The sequence below is a fragment of the Artibeus jamaicensis genome, unplaced genomic scaffold (genome assembly GCF_021234435.1).
Source record: "Artibeus jamaicensis isolate MK-2021 breed Jamaican fruit bat unplaced genomic scaffold, CSHL_Jam_final contig_233, whole genome shotgun sequence".
Classification (NCBI taxonomy): Eukaryota; Metazoa; Chordata; class Mammalia; order Chiroptera; family Phyllostomidae; genus Artibeus; species Artibeus jamaicensis.
Genome location: NW_026521486.1, coordinates 35,885,291 through 35,909,726, shown reverse-complemented (window position 1 = coordinate 35,909,726; position 24,436 = coordinate 35,885,291). Strand labels below are relative to the sequence as shown.

The 24,436-nt window shown below is 38.8% G+C and overlaps 1 protein-coding gene across 2 annotated transcripts in view; it reads right to left on the bottom strand.

Moving 5' to 3' along the window:
• Positions 1-24,436, bottom strand: part of BMAL2 (basic helix-loop-helix ARNT like 2) — a 58,455-nt gene that overhangs the window by 6,360 nt on the left and 27,659 nt on the right. For both annotated transcript variants that reach the window (XM_037144854.2, XM_037144856.2), the window contains exons 6-13: positions 22,565-22,682; positions 21,484-21,627; positions 8,957-9,194; positions 8,380-8,486; positions 8,089-8,239; positions 6,562-6,623; positions 5,707-5,815; positions 550-628 (exon numbers count right to left, since the gene is read on the bottom strand). In XM_037144854.2, the coding sequence (XP_037000749.2) occupies positions 550-628; positions 5,707-5,815; positions 6,562-6,623; positions 8,089-8,239; positions 8,380-8,486; positions 8,957-9,194; positions 21,484-21,627; positions 22,565-22,682 (1,008 nt within the window). The remainder of the gene's footprint in view (positions 1-549; positions 629-5,706; positions 5,816-6,561; positions 6,624-8,088; positions 8,240-8,379; positions 8,487-8,956; positions 9,195-21,483; positions 21,628-22,564; positions 22,683-24,436) is intronic.

The window sequence follows — 24,436 nt, the reverse complement described above, 5'->3', positions numbered from 1 at the left end:
CCAATGCAGTTCGAATAACCAGTAGTTGTTCAATGGAATTGAATAGTGTGTGGTACTCACCTTGTAGCTTACATTCAGCTTTTGTACTGGCCATCAGTACAGTGCACACTCAACCCACTGAACTGGAATAACTACAGTAATAACAGCTCCCCTTCAGGGAGCACATGCTGTATCTCAGACACTGTTAACGTTTTTGTTTGTTTTCATATCGAATCGCTACATTTATACACCATTCCAAGAGATTGGTGTTTATGCCTCTATGATTATTCCCATTTTAAAGATGAGGAAACCAAGGCACCGAGAGTTGAAATAACCAGGCCAGGGTTAAGCACCAGTAAGTGTCTGAGCCACAACTCGGACTCAGGCGGTATGGTTCCAGCACCTTCACTCTTAACCACTATTCTCCACAGCCTGTTAAAGACCACAGACAGCTAGAAAACAGTTCATTTATTTGTTTATAGGGTGGCTTTTTTTCTCAGGAAAAATAATCAACAAGGAGCAAATTTTATTGTTTATTTCATGAATATTATCACTTACGATTGTACTTACATTCCTGCAGTTGACAGTGTGAATATCCTTCATTAAATCTGTTGGACTGGAACCACCGAGGGATGAAGAAGGCTGTAACCTTTAAAAAGTGATACATAAAACATTTTCTCTACTTCTATTGTTAGAAGGAAATGTTCTCCTCTGAATGCATCACGATCTGGTAGACATGCAGAGGAGTGTAACGTGAGACTGAGCATCAGGACAGTTTTCACACAGGCCAGCTCGTTAGGTGCAGACTTACTTCTGACTACAGAGAGCTGAAAAGCACTCAGTGCACAGAAACACGGAACTGCGGTGTCAGTAAATCATGTTACTTATCTTAACATAGCACCTGGTGACGTATTACAATAACATAGAACACACTCAGTTTAAAACAAGCATTCACATAAAGAATCGGTTCCTTCTCAAGATAACAAATAGCAGAACTGAAAGTAAAGAAAGAGTTCCTAATGTTCTGCAAGCTTTAAGTACAAAATGTCATATTTTAACAGTGATAGGTCATCCTCATGGACAAAATCAATGGGACACATAAGGACAAACATACCCTTCAGCCACTAATTGCTTCATAAGACTTAAACATGCAAAACTGACAGTACCACATAATATATTATTAAATGCTCAACTATGTGAAACACATAATGGCATAAACATAACCTTGTCTTTACATATCTGCCAGATGACAGTTGACAAGAAATCAAGGGAGAAATTAATACAGAAATGGAATGAACTAGGTCAGAAAACAGAAGAAAAGACCAGCGGCCTGTCTTGGATTTTCCACAGGGAAGTCAATGTAAACATACATGTGAAATTGGCTGTTTAAGCGCTCCACTCCTCGACTTCACCTTAAACTCCCCACTGCTCTCAGCAACCTGACTCCTCTCTCAATCAAGTCTCCCGAGTGTTCTCTGAAACCGTCCTGTTTTCTCCCATCCACCTCCACTCACTGGCTGAAGTGCCTCCGCAACACACATACACACCTTTCCCACTGCACCCTGGCCGTTCTGATGGTACCCAGCCGCAATGTTTAGCTCACTTCCACTCCTCTTAAAATGCTCTTCCAGTGTATATGATCAAATGATTTTCAGAAAGGTATCAAGAAAGGGCAGTCTTTTCAACAAATGGTGCTGGGAAAACTGGATATTCACATGCAGAAGAGGGAAGTCTGGCTATTACCTTATGCCATACATAAAAATTAACTCAAAATGGATCAAAGGGCTAAATGTAAGACTCAAAACTATAAAACCCTCAGCAGAAAACATGGAGAAAAGGCTTCATGACATTGTGTTTGGCAAAGATTTCTTGGATATGATACCAAAAGTACATGTAACAAAAGAATGGATACAATCAAATTTATCGAAATTGAAACCTGTGCATCAGAGGGCACTACCACCAAATCTTACAGATAAGGGTTAATTTCCAGAAGAAAGAACTCCTACAACTCAACAATAACAAAAAAACAACCCAACTGAAAAATGGGCAAAGGAACTAAAGAGACATTTCTCCAAAAAAAGATATACAGATTGCCAATAAGCACATGAGAAGATTCACAACATCACTAATCATTACGGCAAACAAACCAAAACCACAATGAGATGCCATTTCAAACCCATCTGGATGACTGTTATTAAAAACAAACCAGCAAACAAGAAGCAATGGTGAGAAACTGCAACCCTTATTGTGCACTGTTGGTGGAGAATGTGAAATGGTGATATGGGAAGCGTAATAGCGGTTCCCAAAAAAATTAATAGAATTACCATATAAGCTAGCAATTCCTCTTCTGGGCATATACCCAAAAGAACTGAAAGCAGGGACCAGAACGTACATTCATATGCCCCTGGTCGCAGCATCATTATTCCCAACAGCCTCAAGGCGGTAGCAACCTGGGCATCCATCAAGACATCACAAATGGCTTATAGTGATTTTTTCACATTAAACTATTTTTAATTTAAAAACTTAAAAATTCAAACTGTACAGAAAGAAAATAAAAAGCAAAAATTTCTTCTCTTTTCTACATATCCGGTCCCTCAATCCCTAGTCTAAACATGGAAGGAAACAAATACTGAAAAGCCTGAACAAAATACCTGTATTGTTATATATGATATCATGCAGGTATTGTGTAAGTTCCTTCTCTGCAATTCCAAGATCCAAAAATACCTTGAAAACTGAAAGATTCTCCTCCATATTTCATTTAACAGCAAAATCTGAATCGATCTGAACTCAGCAAAACCTAACTAGTATGAGGCTTACTTATCTTTTTTTATCCCACTCTGTCCTAATCACTGTAAGTACTTACAAAACCTCACTCCAGAAATATATTTTTCAGCTTTATTATGGAAAGTGTCCTTCAAACAGACATAGAAGTAGATAATATAATGAAATCTTATAACACCCACCAAACAGCTTCAATAGTTATTCTTTCACGATCTTGTTTAAGGCACATACCCCAAACTCTCACCTCCCCTCTCCCCCCCAGACATTTTACCATTTCATCTGGTAAAATGGGAAATAATGATTTAATCGCCTATGGAGTGCTGCCCCTCATGTTCTCTGGGGGTATTACACATAACTCTCTAAATACTGAATTCCAAAGTACTCTAAAATCTTCAAAAATTCTGAGTTCAAAACCTATGTTTCAAGAGTTTCACGTAAGTAAATATGGATCTGCATACACACACACTCACCTCCCCACACACCTTTTTTCTTACACAAGTGGGTTATATACATATTATTCTTTTGTTCTGTTCCTGTTCTTTCTATTAACTTTACACATCTTTCCATATTAGCATAAATAGAGCTACCTAATTTGAAACAGCGGTGGAGTACTCCATTTGTATGGCTATGCCATAACAAATTATGGCCACAATGAATATTTAAATATTAAAAGCACTACTTTTAAAAATACATCAGCGAATAGTCTCATCCATAGATCTTCGCATGTCCGTATAAGACTCTTTGCTACTGGGGTAGAAGTGGGGAGTGTGGGGTTAACATAAACTTATATTTTTGATAGATATACTCAAATTGCTTTCTATAGCTGCTGGGTTAATTTATATTCCAAAAAAACCAATTCCAAGCCATATTTCCATAGCTGCTGGATTAATTTAAGAGTGAATTTTCTCACACTCTCACAAATATTATCAATCTTTCAAATCTCTGACAACCTTTAAATGGAAATAGATATCTCATGTAGTTTGCACATGTTTTTGACTGAGTAGGGTTGAGCAATTTTTAGTTTCTTGGCCATTTGTATTTTTTTCTGTTGTTGTCTATGGTCCAGCTTTATTATTAAACTACTTTTAAAAATTAGCTAATAACTTTATTGTTTATACTACTTACATCTTAATACAGATTAAGATTACAGTTATATAAAGTTTATTATATATAGTTTAATAAACTATTCTTTATACTATAAAACTTCACATATTAAGATAATTTGTCCATTTTATCATATGAAATACATACATTTTTCTGGAGTTCATAATTTATCTTTTAACTTTGTTATAATGGTTATAGTTGTGCTTAAATTTTTAGCTTTTATATAACATCAATTTTTTTCTTAATGAGTTCTGGATATTACATGATGATTCTTTTTAAATATATATATATATATATATTTTTTTTTACTTTAGATTTCTCTTTATCTAACTGGGTAATTGGTATCAGTTGACATTTAAAATATGGGTATAGAAAAAGATTGAGGGAAGGAAGATAATGCATTCAATATATGATATGTTAATTTTTTAAACACAAACTAATTTATATGAAATAAAAGAACTCTTTTGTGGGGTGCCTAAATTTATGTCCTGACAAATATATAATCATATAACCACTATTAAAAGCAAGTTAAAGAAGATGCCCATCACCCGATATGTTTCCTTGTGTCTTTTTATAGTAAATCTCTCTTTTTTTTTAAATTTTATTTAGTTATTTTTCAAGTACAGTTTTTTGTCTATTTTTCCCATCCCAGCCTCCCTAAATATATATATTTTTTTAATTGTTTACTGATCTTTAGAGAGGAAGGGATGGAGAGACAGACAGACACATTGATTTGTGGTTCCATTTACTGATACACTTGTTGATTATTTCTTGCATGTGCCCTGACTGGAGATTGAACCTGCAGCTTTGGTGTATCCGGACGACACTCTAACCCAACAGTCATTCCCCAATCTTTTTGGCGCCAGGGACTGGTTTTATGAAAGACAATTTTTTCACTGACCAGGGTGGGGATGGGTTCGGGATGATACAAGCACATTACATTCAAGCTCACCTCCTGCTGTGCGGCCCGGTTCCTAACAGACCTGTACTGGTCAGCAGCCCAGAGGCTGGGGACCGATGCTCCGACCCGCTGAGCTAACGGGCCAGGCCGTGTGATGATTCATGCGTGACATTCCAAACTAAGATTATAAAAATGTGTACCTGTGTTCTCAAAGTAGCTTTATAGATTTATTTTGAGTGTTTTGATTTATTTGGAATTTATTTTAGTAAAAGAAGATAGGGTCTAGCTTTATTTTTTCCAGATGGCTTTAGAGATACTATAATGCTCTCAACAATTTAATCCATGTTACCCTTGCTGACTTAAAATGCCACTTTTGCCATATAATAAATTCCCACATACGTTTGAGTCTTTTTCTGAAATCTATTTTTTTCACTAATCTATTTTTTCCTCGTACCAAAATGTTTTAGTCACTATAGCTTTATAATATAATATCTGAGAGTTTTATTCTGAATCTAATTTTGTTTTTTAGAATTTTCCTGGATATCCTTTAATGGTTATGATCATTTGTTGGATTCTAAAATGCATGATGGTATTTTGAGTGGATTCACACTGAATTCATAGGTTACTTCAAAGAACACTGACATCCTCATAATACTGAGATTTCCTATTAAAAAATAACTTCTATCCGGAAAGTTATTCAAGTCATCTTTGACTATCTTTGTAGCATTTTAAAGTTTTTTATTCACTTCTAGATACTCCTTGTAAAATCTATATTTAAATACCTTTTTCTCTGTTTTGTTTCTACCATAAAGGTGATCTTTTCTTCCATCATATTGTTGAAGTGGTTACTGTTTGTATATAGGAAATGTACTGACTTTTTAATATTGGTTTTTGAAGTATAATAAATTTTACTTGGAATATTTGCAAAAATAAAACACTACCTTTGTAAGTCCAGAACTTCATTGGCAATATCTGTTCCGATACTACCAGCACCAAGTACTGTTCCAGTACACATTCCAGGCACACTGATACAAGACCTTCTAGAGGATTCTAAGTAACAACAAAAGGAAAAATTCAATTGAGGACTTTAAAAAAGTATGTAACTCTGGTTAATATATTTCTTTCAACTATTTCTACCTTTAAAAGAAATAGACTAGCCATATCCTAAAATGTTAGAAACAGTAATGCTTTTATTACAAACATAATTCATGATGATTTAAGATGTTTATTCCAGAGTGTATATGAATCAAATGTGTACAAAGTCACTGAGGGTACAACCATGACCCATAACCCTTGAATACAGACAGCTCCCTCCCACTTAAATATTGATACTAAAGCCAGAACAATACTACTTTATTTTAAATATTTCCTAATATTTTCATTTATGCAAGTGATACATTGCATAAATGTATTAATAGGATTTACATTGCATAAATGTATCACATTTGCAATGTAGTGTAAGTCCTGTGATGAAAAACTGACAGACAAGCAAAAACTCCCCCTTAGCACCTTTCATTAATGTGTCCAACAGGTACTTTATTGAGTGCCACAAAGTAGAAAACTATGCTAGCTGCTAGGGACAGCAGATGAATAAAACACTCTTTCTGCTCTTCAGGAACTTAGTCCAATTGCAACACAACGTAAGATTATAAGGAAGTGTGAGCACAGTTCTGTGGATAACCCACCCAAGTGTTTTCAATTTCACCTCGAAAATGTTACCTCTCCAAGACAGACAAAGATGGTAACAATAATAACAGTCTTGGTAATAAGTTTCCATCATCTAAAACTAAGCTTACCTTCAAATGACTGAGTGCTGCAAGGAAGTGATGCGGCCACTTCTCCAGTCTCACTGTGTCCCCTAGAATGTAGAAACACCAGAAGTGACTCCTTTTTTAAAAAAAGAAGGAAATTGTTAAAGTAACTATATTAAGCTCTGTGTATTTCATTAGTTATTTCTTGACCCATTTGTTTTATATACATATATTGTTAATATCACCACCAGAGATCAAGGTATTAATGTGCTAAGTACCAAATGCCCTATTACCCTATAATGTACATGTTGTTGTAGTTACAAATTCTCAGTTCATATGCTAATGATAAGAAGACAAGGGTTATTGGAACAGGTAACCAGATACTGCTGGAGGTACTAAGTTTTGGAGCTTTTTGAAAAAGCTAAATATTGTAGATAAGGACATAGGTTTGAGGTAACATAGCAGCAATTTCAAAAAACTTAAAAGACTAATATTGGGTTGGCCAAAATGTTCATTTAGTCTTTCCCATACGATGGCTCTAGTAGCACTTACTGGTCTTTAACTTCCTTCAAAACAATTTTGTTAGATTGTGTTGTGACAGCTGTCATAGCAGCGTACATTTAAAAAAACTTCTCAAAATTGATGAATTTTTGTGTAGCCATTTTAATTTGAAGATGGAAGAAGATAAGCAGTATTTTTGACATATTATGCTGCATTATTTTAAGAAAGATAAAAACTCAACTGAAATGCAAAAACAGATTTGTGCAGTGTGTGAAGAAGGTGCTGTGACTAATCAAATGTGTCAAAGAGGTTTGTGAAGTTTCTTGGTACTATTGACATTTGGGCCAAATAATCCTTTGCTGTGGGGCTGTCTTACACATTGGAAGATGTTTAGCAGCACCTCTGGCCTCTACCCACTAGAACCCAACAGCAGGAATAGCCAACATACTCAAAAATATCCAAAGCAATAAAGTTATTGGTGGAAATGAAAAATGTGTCCTTTATTTTACAGAAAAAAAACCAAATGGACTTTTGGCCAGCCCAATATTTATAACAGAGCTATGCTATGTTGAGCATATGAGGAAGAGTTGGCTCTTCCTTCAGGCTGACAATCCCAGACCAGGGCTTGGCGAGCAGGGCTTGGGCTGGACACCGCTCACCCCTCAGCCAAGTTCTCCCGCACATCACACATGGTACCCAATGCTTTGGAAATGTGCGTGCAAAATTGATGTGGAAGACAAAACAATTTCTTACCCTGACATACAGTTTAAAGCCACACCCACATCACTTACTGATGGGACAAGACGAAGCTTAGGAAGGAAATGCTTGAATAAAACCTTTACTATCGCATTTTATACTAAGCAAAAGGAATAGACTTTAAAAGGGCAAACTTTTAACTTAACTCTGAGAACTAGTGTGAATAGACAGGGAATGGATTGCTCAGTATATATCACAAGTTGTAATATAAAGACAGAGGACACACAGTTTGATGGTTTAGCAAGATGAGAAGAGGGAAGCAGAGAGATTCATTTGAAATTCATACAAGGTCTTACCACATAATGAATTACTTACAAAACTAAAGTGTTGACAGACACAATATATTCCAGTTCTTTGGTCCAAGGATTTGTGAAACTAAACCACTGGCTTTTTAAAGTTACAAAAGAGCCATCTTTCACTCTGAATTTGTATGAATCTGTAAATATTTTCTCTTTACTCTGTAGAACTTAATAAGGAAAAATAATAATCAGTATAATGGTCTACCACCAGATAAATCAAACTTTTGAGGATTAACTCAAGTTTTAGATTTCACAGCAATGAGAATTTGAGTTGAAGTACCAAAACCCTGCCCCACTCAGTGCGTACCTGCTTTGTGCTTGTCAGTCAAATTACTGTGGTCATCTTGATGAAAATATTCATAACATGACGTTCCCAAAAGTTCCTGAGGCAGATATCCTAAAATTGCTGTTGCCCTGGTTATAAAATTAAAAATAAACTTCAGAATTGGTGAACAAACTCCCTTTGAGAATACTTCAGGCCCACCCATACGTGGTCAGGTACGAGGGAAGCGGACTAAGGGATCAGTAACCCAGGTGCCTCACTGGGCTCCCTTTGGCTGCCCTGGACCCAGCCAGAGCTGCAGATCAGAATGGACATGTATCCAATCCAGAGTATGCTTGTTCTACCGCTTGCCAATAAAACCATGGCCAGAGACCATGCCCAGTTTCTGTGCCACTGTCTAAGAAATATTCCAAGATTACATTTTGGCTTGAGCGAATTTACTGCTATATCCATAATGTTATTTCACTTAGATTTTATTTCCTGTTCTAAAGCCTTAAAAGACTAAGCCCAGCATTTTAATAGCCTTAAACAGTGCTAAGCCACATTTTAATAGCCTTAAACATCCCATTGCATTATGTCCATTAAGGCATATAACTGTTACCTTTGGTCCACGTAGACAAATTTTCCATTCACTGCAAAACGGGTTATAAATTCCATTGGCTTCACTTTAACCCCCCCACGGCTCTGTGGGACAGTATGTGGATATAATCTCGCAATGGCAACAAGGCAGGTGAAATTACTGTCTTTCTTATTGTCCCTTTCTTCTTCCATTCCAACAATACTCCGGGGCCAGCTTCGCAAGTAACCAGTGCAGTGGATAGTACAGAATTTTCTGTGATCTGTTTCAAAAGTTTTTTAAAAAGAGCATTTGTCAATGTTATCTCTGTAAAACTAGAAATAACAATAAAATAGCATTTGAATCATTATGGATAAATTCCTAAATTTCTTATATTGACACTTATAATAGATATATAATAACTGTGCTAGGAAATAGTCTCTCAGTATGTGAAAATATGAACGGGGAATAGCATTCCATTGAAAAAAATCATCAATTGTGTTTAACAACCTTATTCTTAATGTGTTATTTTTCTCAGGAACTAAACTATATTTAAAAAATAAGCAGATTGCTTCAATTTAGTTTTAAATAAGTCATAACTATTACTAAGTCAATTTTTAAAAATACAGTAATTTATATGTTAGAAAAAGTCAGCCCTGGCTGGTGTAGCTCAGTGGATTGAGCGCGGGCTTGCGAACCAGACAATCACGGTTCGATTCCCAGTCAGGGCATATACCCGGGTTGCAGACCGGTTCCCTGCAGGCCACTTCCCAGCAGGGGACACATGAAAGGCAACCGTACATTGATACTTCTCTCCCTCTCTCCTTCCCTTCCCCTCTAAAAATAAATAAATTTAAAAAATTAAAAAAAAAAGAAAAAGTCAAACTTCATGCTCTCTTGCTTAGACACAGATACTGTCTTCAGCTTATTAAAATTTTGATACATTATATTCAAAAGTTTAAAGGATAATTATTCATACATTTTTAAATTCCTTTTTTCTTTTTTCTCATTATTATCAACCCTTAAGTTTCTTATGTTAGTACTTATAATGGTTAAAATAGATTATAAAACCATTTTAGAGAACATTTGGAGGAATTTATAATAAAAGGCATAAAAATACATTTAACTCAAATTTCCCTTTCTGGAAAAAAATTTCAAGCAATTAACTCATAGGAAAAAGGTTGTCGAACAGGTCTGACCAGGAAAGTAAAAAAACTGAAAAAAAATTCCTATGCTCAAATATCAGGAAATGCTTAAGAAAACAATGAAATGCAACACAAGCATAAAAGACAAGCAGCATATAGATTATGGCAATCCAAAAAAAAGTGACTTAAAGGTTTAACAGAAGGAAAAAAAGGCTGGTAAAAATTACTTAATTGGTTTGTGAAAATATTTAGAAAAGACTAGAATAATCACTGTTTTAAATTGGCACTATTTGGTAAGACTTATTACAACAATTCTTTTGAAAACATTTTTTAAATACATGATATGGACTGTCTTATCAAACAGCAATTAATAGTAAATAGCAAAGATTTATAGAACACTTTCTGTGCTATGCTCTGTTTTAAGTGCCTTAACTGTATAATTCATTTAATCTTCTTAATAGTCCTGGGGGGTGTTCTGACATGCTCATTAGGGTAGGAGCCTGCCAGCTAACACCAAGGTCATAGCAGGGAGGGGTGGGGCTGAGGTTCACTTCCAGACAGGCTGGCTCCAGGCCTCCCTTTCTGGGCCACTAATGCCCTGCTATTTGATGACAGTGAGTGCTCTGTCACAGAAGGTGTTCAAACAGGAGTTGCCTGGATAATGGAGGGGAGAGTGTACAAAAAACTATTCCAGTTACAGGGAACACCCACTGCAAATCAAGAGTCAAGAGATAGCGGTCGGATGTGGCTGAAGCATAGTCTGTGATGGGGAAATGGAGAATAAAAGAGGCAACAGAATTTGACCTCCGTATGCCATGCACAGGACTTTGTATTCAATGTCTAACCCACAGCGCCCCTCCATAATCCACAGATTCCTTAAATTACAAGTCATTATCTTTCCAGCCCCTAGCCAAGTGTACCACTTATCCCCTATTCTGTTTAATGTCACCATAAGCAACCCAGGTGGGCAGAGCTATCTCCAAAGACCAGACACAACAGGTCAAGTAGAGAGTCACCGGTGTCAGACTTAGGAAACCAGACGGCATGCCCTTGAAGTGGTAAGTGCTGAAAGGCTATGTCACATGGCACCACAGCATCTGCCACACTCGCACCAGAAACCAGTGGATTCTGGGTGCATTACTGAGTTCCTGATTATCTTACCAAGATAAACGTAAGAAATACCTGAGATGTTTGGAAGCAGCCATCCATCCTTCACCAGCCTTTGATTCACAAGTTGAGATACACGATTAATTTTATCCCTATCTCAGAAGCTTTTTAAAAGTCTGAATTTATGGCATTACTGTTAGAATCAGGGTAGAAATAATGTTTTTAATGTCCATCTTGCCTATTTTTAAAAAACCTTATTATGGAAAATCTCAAACATACACAAAATCAGAGAGAATAGTACAATTGACCCTGGAACAATGAGAAAGCAGGGATTTGGGGATGCTAATCCCCCAGCAGTCAAAAATCAGTGTGTAGGCTGACGGTGAACAGAGCAGGAGGGGAGGGAATTTCAGGGGAAAAGGGGAAGGGTTTGCAGGAACAAGTATAAAGGAGGCATGGACAAAAACAAGGGGGGCGGACAAATGGGAAGTGGAGAGGGCTGTGGGGGGTGGGCTGGGATGGGAGTAAAAAGCAGAAAACTGTACTTGAACAATTAAAAAAAAAAAATTGGTGTGTAACTTCTGACACCCCCCGAACTTTACTAATAGCCTATTGTTGACCAGAAGCCTTACTGACAAGTCAATTAATGCATATTTTGTACATTATATGTATTACATACAACATTGTTGCAATAAACCTAGAGAAAAAAATGTTAAGAAAATCATAAGAAAAAATATATTTACAGCATTTACTGGAAAAAAAATCAACATGTCCATATAGTACCAACTCACGCTGTTGTGAGTGACTCATCGCTAATTTTGGAAAAAGCCTTTCCATAAATCTCAAATTCAGCTTCAACTGGTATTGAAAGGATTGCTTTCTACTCTTCTTTTGTATTTAAATGTAACTAAGGCAAAACAAAACTATGGAGACACAAGATTAGTGTTTGCAGGGGAGGTGGTGGGGAGTGATAAATAAGCAAAGCATAGAATTTTTGTCAAGATAAATGAAGATACTTTGCATAATGATGCAGCTATGTCATTATACAGTGGTAGTTGTACAAACCCACAAAATGTACAGCATCAAGAGTAAACACACTATGGACTCTGGGTGGTTAGGATGTGTCAACGTAGTTTTGTTCCATCCTTGGGAAAAAATCTACCATTCTGGCGGAAGATGTTGACAATGGGGGAGGCTATACACACCTGGAGGTCGAGAGTATATGGGAAATCTTTCTACCTCCCTCTCAATTTTGTTGTAAACCAAAAACTGCTCTAAAAATAATCTTAAAAATAACAAAGCTTTTCATGCAACATATCATGGTTAAAAGGGAAGAAAAACACCTTTATTAAATTTCATCATTAATAGAGTGGTCTTAAAACAGTCCATTGCATTGGCTTATAACTACTGGAAAGAACAACTGAATAGCAACTACATTGTAAGGCAAAATACAATGATCTCACTGACAGGCATTCCCCTTGGCTAAAGTGCCACGCAAGATGATCTCATGCATGGCAGTCATCCATGGGGCAGCTCAGCGTTCCATTCTGCCGCGACCTTATCCTGGTCCTGGCCTCTGTCTATGTGTCTGTCTGCGGGCAGTTCTCAAAAACCAGGTTCTGCACGGAAAGGCCTTACTGTTTGTTAACACACGCCCTCACCATTCCTTAGGCCGAGCCGGCCTCGGGCCTTTGGCACACCGCTCTGGAGTGTCATGTGAATGCTTGGGTCAAGTGCTTGGAGCAGATTAAAAAGTCCCTTTTTTGAGGAGATATTTCACTTTCATCGCAGGCATGCATGTGGCCCAGCTTGATGTGGAAGCAAACCTCTGTGTGTGGGCAGGAATACAGTCCTCCAAGAGAAGCCAACCCACGGGTGTGTGTCCACTGCAGAAATCACCCACAGTGGATCTCTTTCATCAGTAACCTTTGGCATCTAGGAAGCTACTTAAGTACGTGATGTGGCACGGTGGAAAGAACAGAGGTTAATGCTAGATTCTGATTCTGCCACTTTCTGTGTGACCATAGACAAATTCCATAATCTTTTCAGGCTTCAGTTCCTTCATCTGCAAGATGGGGGTGGTTTGCGTAGTGTTGTTATGCAGATTAAGTTAATGCCAATGCAAAGTATTTGGCACATGGATTTTACAAAATTACTAATTTTCTTCTTGCTTTATTTTCCTTCTTTTTTTTTCTGAGTCACAAATAATGGCTTTCATTTGTGGAGTGCTTACGAGGGGCCAAGCACTGCATCAGCCACATGTGACCCTAACCGTACTCCCACGTATTACCCGTCTGCTAGTACTGCCCGTAACAAGCATACCACCGACTGGGTGACTTAACCAATAGGAATTTGATTTTCTTATTGTTCTGAAGGCAAGAAGTCCTAGTTCAAGGTGTTCGCAGTTGGGTTTCTCGTGAAGCCTCTCTCTTTGACTTGTACACAGGAGACTTCTCACTGGGTCCTCACATGCCCCTTCTCTGTGCCTGTGCATCCCAGGGGTCTCACCCTCTTCTTCTGAGACACCAGCCACACTGGATTAGGGCCCCACTCTTATGACCTCACTGAACCTTAATTACCTCTTTAAAGGCCCCACCTCCAGGTACCATCACATTGGGAACAGGGGCCTCAATGTGTGAATTTTGGGGCAAACGTGTGCAGAACCCCATATTTCCATGTGTTGAAAGGGGCTTGCCTTCCACCTGAAGCTGCACAGTTGTTAAGCAGACCTGCCATTAAAACCCTGTGAGGTCGGAGCCCTGGCCCTTTCTACTGTCCCAGCACCTGACTGGGACACTCTCAGGGCTCTCCAGAGGCAGAGCTCGATGAGGACCTGGAACACTTAAAAATGCCAGTTCCTTTGGTTCATCACCAAATTCAACTGTAAGTCCGTCTTAATTGACCATTTGCCAGATATTCTTAAAATATCTACATTTTTCCAGTGAGATTATCAATATTTATTTCAAAGGAAAGAAATTTTCCCTGCCTCTCCTATAAATCTCTGAAACTTATAATAATAAAAAAATCCTTTTAGAAACCACATGGACAAACCAAATTTGATTATTACATCCTTCAAGAATGATGTTTAGATTTTTTTAACCTATGACTATATACATGTGTTTCTGCTTAAGATTTAATATTTACAAGACTGCTTCCAAGTACTGGAACAGAACCATGCAGTTGCCTAAAGCACATGTCACTTTTCTTTGTATATCTGCACAGGGTTAGAAGACCACACATAGAAAGTATTCTACTTCCAAGATTGCCCTCAGTAACTGACTGGGGCTCCCACGGTTAAGAAAAATCCTCCAAGATGCATGTATGCAGCCCTGTGCTATCATAGAAGTTCACAAAAACAGAAATGAAAAATCTAAGCTGACAGAGAGAGGGAGCCCAGACAAGGCAGGGTCCTGCCACCAGTTGTGACTTGTAGTGCCACCTTTTAAGCCCAGCTGTACAGTGCCCATTTGATAAACACATGTTTGATTTCAGTGAGGCCCAGATGGCTTTGGGTCCCATACGGAGCCTCTCCAGATTTACTTCTGAGAATTATGGTAGAGAAAATGATCCCAGCCGTCTGCTGCCTTAGCCACGAGTCCCATAACAAAGTACTACAGACCGGGGGCCTTAACCAACAGGTATTTATTTCTGTGCAATTGTGGAGGCTGGGATTTGGAGATCAGGATGGCAGCATAGCTGAGTTCTCACGACAGCTCTTGTCCTAGTTGGAGGCAGCTACCATCTAGCTCTGTGCTCTCAGGCAGCAAGCTCTCTGTGTCCCTTCTTCCAAGGGCACTGATCACCTCAGGGGCCCCACTCCCATGGCTTTGCCTAACCCTGTCTTCCAAAGACCCCATCTCTCATCTCTCTCATTTCTCAAGCAATGGCCTTCCAACATTTATTTTACATGCTATAAAAAAATTTTAAGCCTTTACATGTATAAATCACATAGATCTACTTTTGTACTAATATGTCTATACTAAAACAAAGCTAAATAAAAATATGAAAGGATAAAAAATGTTTTGAGAATTTTATTAAAATTTGAAAAACTTAAAAAATTAAACTTTAAAAAGTATAATATACATTATTTAATAAGGCAATAGAATTATGCTTTAAAATTTTTTATTATGGCTGTCATATAATATTGTATTAGTTTCAGGTGTACAACACAGTGATCACCATAATAAGTCCAGTCACTGTCTGTCACTGTATAAAGTCACTACAATATCATCGACTGTGTTCCCTGTTCTGTACATCACACCTCCATAGCTTATTTTATAAGTGGAAGTGTGTGCCTCTTATTTCCCCTCACCTTTTCAACTTGCCCCCTCCCATCTCACAACCACCAGTTTGTTCTGTGTCTATGAGTCTGTTTCCTGTTTGTTTTTTATGTTCCACATGTAAGGGAAATGCAATGGATTGCATTGTTTTACTGCAATCCAGCTGATTGTACCATCATCTTCATCCAGTTGCCCACGGACAAGACACCTGGGTTGCTTCCATACCTTGGCTATTACAATATCGCTGCAATGAAACTAGGGGTACATAAAGCTTTTTGAATTAGTATTATCATCTTTGGATAAGTACCCAGAAGTGGAAATGCTGGGCTGTATAGCAGTTCTAGTTTTAATTTTTGGAGGAAATGCCACACCGTTTTCCTCACTGGCTGCACCAGTTTACAACGGTCCCCGAGGGTCCCCCTTGCTCCGCATCCTCGCCAACACAGGCTGTTTGTTCATTTACTGATGATGGCCATTCTGACAGGTGTGAAGTGGTACCTCCTTGTGGTTTTGATTTGCATTTCCCTGATGATTAGTGATAGTGAGGAACTTTTCACTCGCCTATTGGCCATCTGTATGTCCTCTTTGAAGAAATAATCTGTTCAGGTCCTCTACCCATTTCGTAATTGATTTTTTGTTTTTGGCTATTGACTAATAATAAAAGTCCCTTATATATGATATATTAACTTCTTATCAGATATATATTGCAAATATCATCTATCAGTTGTCTCCCATATAGGTCACCTTCATTTTGTTGATGGTATGCTTTATTATTTTTAAAACCATGGTTAATATATTGTGAAACAGTGATCCGAAAGTCTGGTTCTTTTTTTTTTAACTTTTTTTATTGATTATGCCATTACTTCTTATTCTATTTCCTTTTTCTTCATAGCACTTAGCACCATCAGCAAGGATTTGTTGTGTTCACTATGCTGGCTCCAGTACATAGACTAGTGTTTGGCCCATAGTGTGTACTTAATAAATACTTATTTTTAAAAATTAATTATGTTTAATACAATACCATATAATGGTGTGTTCTTCCACCTCCCTTCCCTACTCCATGTTCAATGACCTCATATAGGTAGCTTGAAATTAGCCAACAGGTGACTCTTCAAAACAGGAATTGGCAAAGCTATAAATCAGGGCTCGATTTGTTACTTGGTTTTTTCCTTATTCTCTAGAACTATCCAAGTGATAGACAAAATGTTAATCTTGTATTAAACTTAAAAGTGTGTTGTGTCTGTTATTGTTATATAACAAATAACACAAAAATATTGAATAATCTTCCAGTATTAAAAAAAAACGATTACCATTTTCAACAAAGTCACTCATCTCATTGAAAAATGAGTGAGGTTCCAGCAACAGGTCTTCATGGTTTCACTTTCATCTTACTTGTTACTGCAAAGGAACATATCCGCCAGCATTCTTATCAGGACTAAGAGAACCGGCAGCTGAACAGTAACCAGCACACCTCTGCCCCTGGCACTGGTGGGCCTGTGAATCTGGTCCCCGCTGGCTCCCCCCTAACACTGTCGGCAGCACCTCAGGCCTAGTCACATGGATCTTTGTTAAGTCCCTCGGAACCCCAGTTTTCCCACCTCGGGTCTTTAACCCTGGGCTTTTTGTCCCATGAGAGAATGTTCCCTGAGTATTCTACAGGAACTACTTCTTCCCAGTCCCTGTCCTCATTATCCCATTGTATTGGCTTCATTGCACTTTCTCCTGCCTAAAATATTTAGTAATTTACTTGTCGAATGGTTGCATCCTGTCCGTGTAACAGGAGGGTCACTGGAGCAGTGACCTGTCTGCCTGTCTCCAGCCATTGCATTCAGTCTGGTGCCTGGCACACGGCAGGGACTCAGTAACTGCCGGCTGACCAAAATCTATTTAATTAGAGACTACAGTGTCAGATAATGATCTCAGCCTTATCGCTACCAGTTTTCCTTAGGGGTAGCCAACGTGGGGGGATCTTTTCTGGAGACAAGATTACAGCAGAAGCTGTGACGAAGTGACAGAACTTCAGCCACAGCCCTGGGCACTGCCGCCCAGACACGCCTTCTCCCTCGACTCCTTCTTGCTCCTACCTTCTCTTGTGTTCTTAGAGACCCCCATCCTTGAGAGAAGAGTCTATACGAAGAGTCTATACGAGGCTTACACAGCAGAGAGGAAGATGGTGGGGCAGAGGGTGGAGGATGAAATCAGGTTTTACAAAGTAAAATGGTTGGTTACTCTGGGCATTAGCCAGGCACCAACACAAAGATGACTAAAATCTGTGCTAGTGCTAAGTCAGTCCCTGTGGAAACGCTTCTCTTCCAAGAAGAAAGACAAATTAATCTGGCGATCTTTAAAACACCCACAGAACTTGATACCTTTTAGCCTCTACTCAATTCACACCTGGCATCAAACACCCCAGAGAGTTCGGCCCCTCATGGTGGCCGCGGTGTTCATCTCACACTCAGATCCCTGTAGAGATGGGGTGACTCCACTGTGCTTGTGTCTACGCAACACGGTACAAGTTCGTGTTGTAAAACCTAAGGATAAATGTACTGCGGCCCAGGGTCTACATGGACTATGGCTCCTTGGACCATCCACACAGAAGGAATGTTCCTGCCCCAGGAGAGTATTTCCGCATTATACTGCCACGTCCCAATATCAGATCCATCCGAGGAAGATGGAGTAGGAACGCTGAAGTGATGGCAGTCATGACACTCACCATGTACTCTGTGTTGTCCTGAGTTGAGGCGCTTTACTGCTCATAGCATTCGTGCATGTATCACGTGTCAACTCATTTAACCCTGACAATAACCCTGTGAGGGAGGTTCTATCATTATTCCCATTTTACAGTTGAGGAGAGTGAGGCCCAGGATTTAGTTGTTTTAAGTTATGTGGTTGATCATAAGTCAGAATGCAAATCTGCACAGTTTGACTCCAGAATCTATGCATTTAGCCACTCCACAAAACCCTGTGAATATCCTTGTTTTACAGATGAGGAAACTGAGGCTCAGATGGGTTAAGAAACAGCTAGCAAGAGGCAGAGTTGAAATTTGATCCCAATCAGCTTGGCTTCACAACCTCTTCACCAGCAGCCCGCTGGGAGTTCAACCACACAGGAGAGTTAGACAGTGAGCTCAGAGCCAAGGGCAAGAGGGAAGCCTTTGGTAGTCTACAAACAGACCCACCCTGAGGACTGCTGATTCATTGTGCCTTTGTTTCTTTATAGCATAACATTAGAGTACGTGGCTTTACATCTGAGTGTGAATTTGCCAATTTCACTTTCAGTAAGTTATCGAACCTATTCAAGTCTCTCCTTGATTCTAAAACAGAGGTAAGAATAGTGTTTTCGTGGGGATTAAACCCCTTAGCACAGTATCTGGCACAGAGTAAGGGCTTCCTAAGTGAGTCTTAGTGATTAGCATCTTCGGTGGTAGCCAAAAAAGGCTCTGACCAACACTTGCAAATAAACCGAATCTTGCATCTCTATATAAATATCCTTTTATAAGACATCAAAGCAAATCTTATGTTAAAATTTGCACAGAGAATTCTATATCTGATAGGTTAATATCTTCTTAGGCAAAAACATCATGAGCCTTGGCCGTGTGGCTCAGCTGGTTGGAGTGCCACCCCATATACCAAAGGTTGTGGGCTTGATTTCGCTTTGGGGTGCAAATGGGAGGCAACCAATTGACTCTCCTTCTCTCTCCACCCTCTCTATCTCTCTAAAAAAAATCAATCAATCGATAAACATACCCTTGAGTGAGGAGTAAAAAAATCATGAGACATTTTACAGTTCATTCAAAATGTAAATATCTGTAAAATCTATTTAAAAAATACAAGAGGACTTCTGCCCAAGATGGAGGCATAGGTGGAAGCACTGCACCTTCTAGCACAACTAAGTTTAAAAACAACAAAGTTTTAGCAACAAAAATGCAGCCAAACCACAGAAAATTGAACTACATGGAAGTCTGACAACAACAAACCCTTCAGCCAGACCAGTAAGAGGGGCAGAGCCAGGGGCAGAGCCAGCAGCAGAGCGGGGTTGGGCAGGAAAGAGCCACTGAACCAACTTAGGCGTGCGACTCAGGTGTGCCAGCAGCCATGGACAGATCCCAGGTGTGGAGAAGTGGGTGGACCCACTGAGGGTGCAAGGCGCTGAACCCACTGAGAGCTGATCGTAATCACACATTCGCAAGCAGATAAACCGGTGAAGGAGCTAGTAGTGAGAAGGACCTCGCAGGCCCCAGTGGTGGGAAGCGGCAGAGGGAACCGCCATTGTCCCTCTCTGACTCTGCCCCCACATACAGCGTCACAAACCAGTGACCTGGGTGGCCCCGCCCTGGTGAGCAACTAAGGCTCCACTCCTCATACCTAACAGGCACGAACAGATGAAAACATGGCTCAAGAACAACTCAGAGCCCCAGAGCCGATAAATCTAAGGGATGAAGAAATAGCCAAACTTTCAGATGCACAGTTCAAAACACTGGTGATCAGGATACTCACAGAACTGGTTGATTTTAGTCACAAATTAGAGAAAAAAATGAAGGCTAAACTAAATGAAATGAATGGAAATACACAGGAAATCAATAGCAATGAAAAGGAAAATGGGTCTCAAATCAATGGAGTGCACCAGAAGGAGGAAAAAAATGACCAAACAGAAAAGGATGAAGAAACAAGAATTCAAAAAAATGAGGAGAGGCTTAGGAACCTTCAGGACATCTTTAAGCGCTCCAACATCCGAATTATAGGGGTACCAGGAGGGGAAGAGGAACAGCCATAAGTGGAAAACTTATTCGAACAAATAATAAAGGAGAAATTCCCCAATCTGGCAAAGGAAATAGACTTCCAGGAAATCCAGGAAGCTCAGAGAGTCCCAAAGAAGTTGGACCCAAGAAGGAACGCACCAAGGCACATCATCATTATATTAGCCAAGATTAAAATGAAGGAGAGAATCCTAGAAGCAGCAAGAGATAAGGGGACAGTCACCTACAAAGGAGTTCCCATCAGACTGTCAGCTGATTTCTCAAAAGAGACCTTACAGGCAAGAAGGAGCTGGAAAGAGGTATTCCAAGTCATGAAATCCAAAGACCTACAACCAAGATTGCTCTATCCAGCAAAACTTTCATTTAGAATGGAAGGACAGATAAGGTGCTTCTCAGATAAGATCAAATTCAAGGAGTTCATCATCATGAAGCCCTTATTATATGAAATGTTAAAGGGACTTACCTAAGAAAAAGAAGATAAAAAAGAGGAACAGTGAAAGGACAGCAAACTCACAGTTATTAAGAACCACACCTAAAACAAAAGCAAACTAAGAGGACAGCTAGATCAGGAGCAGAACCATAGAAATGAAGATCACATGGAGGGTTAGCAACAGGGGAGTGGGAGAAGGAGAAAGGGGGAGAAGGTACAGAGAATAAGTAGCATAGACGGTAGGTAGAAAATAAATGGGGGGAGGGTAAGAATAGTAGGGGAAATATAGAATCCAAAGAACTTGAGACACATGGTCATAAAGTAAAGGGGGGTAATGGTGGGGGAAGGGGTGTGCAGGGTGGAGGGGAATGAAGGGGGAAATAGAACAACTGTAATGGCATAATTAAGAAAATATATTTAAAATATAAATAAATAAATAAATAATGCAAGAAAGCAGAACTAGAAATATTTACCAAAGAACCACATGTCATTAAAATTAAAACTACATCTGTAATATCTTAGTCACCAAAATGAATCAAATCAGGCTCGAACAGAATTTCAGTGTTTTTTTTGAAGACCTAACTTTTATATTTTAAAAGAAATAATGGAATTTTATAACTAAAGTTTTATTTCCATCTCTTCCCATTTAATAGTCCCCAAACCATAATTTCAACAGCATGCTTAAAACCTTGACTAATAAGGAATATATGTAATTACCTGATAAATTTGAAAGACATCTCCTCGGGTGCTTTTGGCCTCAATTATTTGCCTTAACCAGGTACCTTGTTTTTTTTTCTGTCCACAAAATACTTAGGACATTAATTTTATATCCATGCCTTCAAAATGACGATACCTTTCCTCCTTGCGTCGGGCAAGCACTCACTCTCGCCCTTGACGGAGACCTTCCAGCTCCTTATCCGACAGAAGAAGGACCGCCTGGAGCCGGGGCACGCATGCATCCTTCCTGCACAGAAGGCACTGGGAACCTGCACACCAGCTTTCCCAGGAGGAGGCAGCAAGAGAATAGGTAGAAAAAAGTATTTTCAAATAACTTTGACGTGTGTATCTCCTAACATTTTTTTCTGATCACCTATTACATTTTTTATAAGTGAAGAAAGAGAAATGGTTATTTAAAACAGTACCATTGTACAGCAAGCCAGGAAGTGAAACATACCAAAAAATGTGTTTGTCAAGCAATTGTATTTTTTTTTGTTTTTTTTTTGTTTTTTTTTTTTTAAATATTTTATTAGAGAGAGGGAGGGAAGGAGAAAGAGGGGGAAATTTTTAAGTATGACAACTCGCAAACTTGCAACTTACCTTTATTCCCCCCCGCCACTGGGTGGAGCATAAAGGCAATTCAAATAAATGAAATAAAAATTAAATAAAAAGAAAACTCCTCAATTGGAGTAGTAATAAATGGCATAAAGCATCATTATTTTTATACTATAAATGATCACTTGGTACTAACCATTTTTAGAGAAGATAAGTATTTTTAGAGAAAATAAAGAATACTTATACCTCTCAGGCAAAATTTCTACAAGGCGTTTCACCCATATAAGAGAATATCTCTCAGCGTATAGCTGAATAATAAAAATTCACCAATGGTGAGTTTATTTCATGGTGAAATAAAAAATGTCATCAGTTTTTTATTCCAAAAGATACTTTCTTGTAAATATTTTGTTAGACCATGAAAAATAGCAAATATGACTCAAAGCAACTTCACATATTTTTACATGTGTGTGTGAATACAGGAATTCTCTATATAGTTATGTTGTTTTTTTAAACTCTGAGGCTAATGACTGTAAAGTTTTCTACATAATTCTCCTTTTGATAAAACTGAAATTAGCTAACTTTTCAGAAACACTGTCTAGCTGGGCTTTTAAGTGACAATTACTTTTACATTAAATGGTGAGCATGCTGACTGGGGCACTTACTTTTGGCATCTATTAGTTTCTCTCTGGGTGACAGATCAGAAGAAGACAGTTGTTCCTTTACTTTGGCAACATCTTTTGGATGTAAGAAGTCAAATAAGCTTTGTCCAGTCAAATTAGCCTATTTACAAAGTAGATGTTCATTTAAAGTCAGTACTTTTTCTACATTTGCTCACTCAGACATAGGATGAAAACTTTCTTTTGTTAATCTCAGAAATACATCCACTACACTGTGTGACATTAACCAAGTTAACCAAGTGTTAAAAGCAGGGTCATACCTGTAGACAGAGAAATAATGCACACATATGGAACTGTAACTGGGTACCCAGACCACACAGAAGCTCCTAATCGCTAATATTCTATTCACTCTTATTCCTCTTGTTAACACTCCCCAATTCATATACGTTACTTCTAAATCATATTATGATTTACTTTAAACTTTATCTTTGGCAAAAGGAGAGCAATTATAGTGTCATATGGAAATCACAAAATAGCTGTGATCATGTGGTATAACAGAGGTTTATCATACTGCTTTAAAAAAGTCACCATGCTATTGAAAAACAAAACCAACCTGGGGCACCTCCCACTTCCCATTCCACTCTTCCCAGCAGGTAGAGCCTTCTTAGGTCTGTGCCTTGGGTGCTCTGTGGTCTTGGCACCTGGAATTCATTATTCTTTCCCTACAAATTCGGCTCCCTGGCCAATCCAGCCAATTGCCCAGAGTCCCTCTCTCAACCCAAAATCTCCTTCTCACTTCTCTGCACATCTTAATGCTTAGCAGACACTCTACTTTGCATGAGAGGTCCTCCCTGAGCCACAGTGACCGCCCTGCTCCTGACCTCCTTTATTACCCAAGTAGACATTCCTACAGAAGATAGAACAAAAGGACCAGAAGGTACAAGTAGCCTGGATTGCCTGGTGGTTAGATACCTCATTTAAAAAAGCTAGCAATATGATTTATGCATCAGTCTATCATGTGATTGGGTAATATAAGTCTACACCCAGAACTCTTCTTTACAGCTAATCAGCTTTCTGAGCCTGAAAAGCTGGGACTAGACCCTGCTCTATGCGAATCCCCAAGTCCTCCTCAGCGGTCAGTGAATCTCTGGGTTGGCCTGTGAAATGCAAAGTCAGTGCCCAGTGGCACTGGACTCCATGTCCCTATTTGGAACCTCAGGGCCAGCTTGAACTGTCAATTAACTTAGTATGCATGATATTCTCTATTTCCAATGAGAAGACAGAATAATCAGGGATTGCCGCTTTTGTGCCCCCAGCTATAACCAGCTGCATGATTCCCTTGGTTCTCATTCCTTCTGAATTTGGGCTCATAATATCTTCCTTTGTTATTTAGCACATTATCTATGAATGCCATGAATGCCTTATCCCTCCAAATTTCCAAATTTGAGAGGGAAGATAGGCTGAAATTAATAGCAATTATTTAAGATGGAATCTTTAGCTATGTGATTTCTAAAAGGACACTGCAGGTGCTAGTTAACTTACTCTGTTGGATTATTTTCAGTGCTATAGCTTTGGATAACAGGTTTAAATTAAATGCTTTTCAGTGATGAGAACGTAAAGCAATTACACAGCTATTTAAATAAAATATGCATTTCAGCATTGGTTGCCAGAGCTTAGACCAAAAGCTGTTATGCAATGCATATAACTTAGTAATAAATAATAATGCTCTCTCTTGACGAAAACGGAGAAGGGTGACCAATAATTTTCAGACACTGTCACATAGGACAGTTTATTTAGTCTTTACATCCTGAGAGACAGCTATGGTCATCATGTGACCACACATAAGTGAAGCCGAGGTTCAGGGAAGTGAAATAAGTTGCTGAAGGTCAGAAGTTAACACTCTTTTCAGCAACGGAA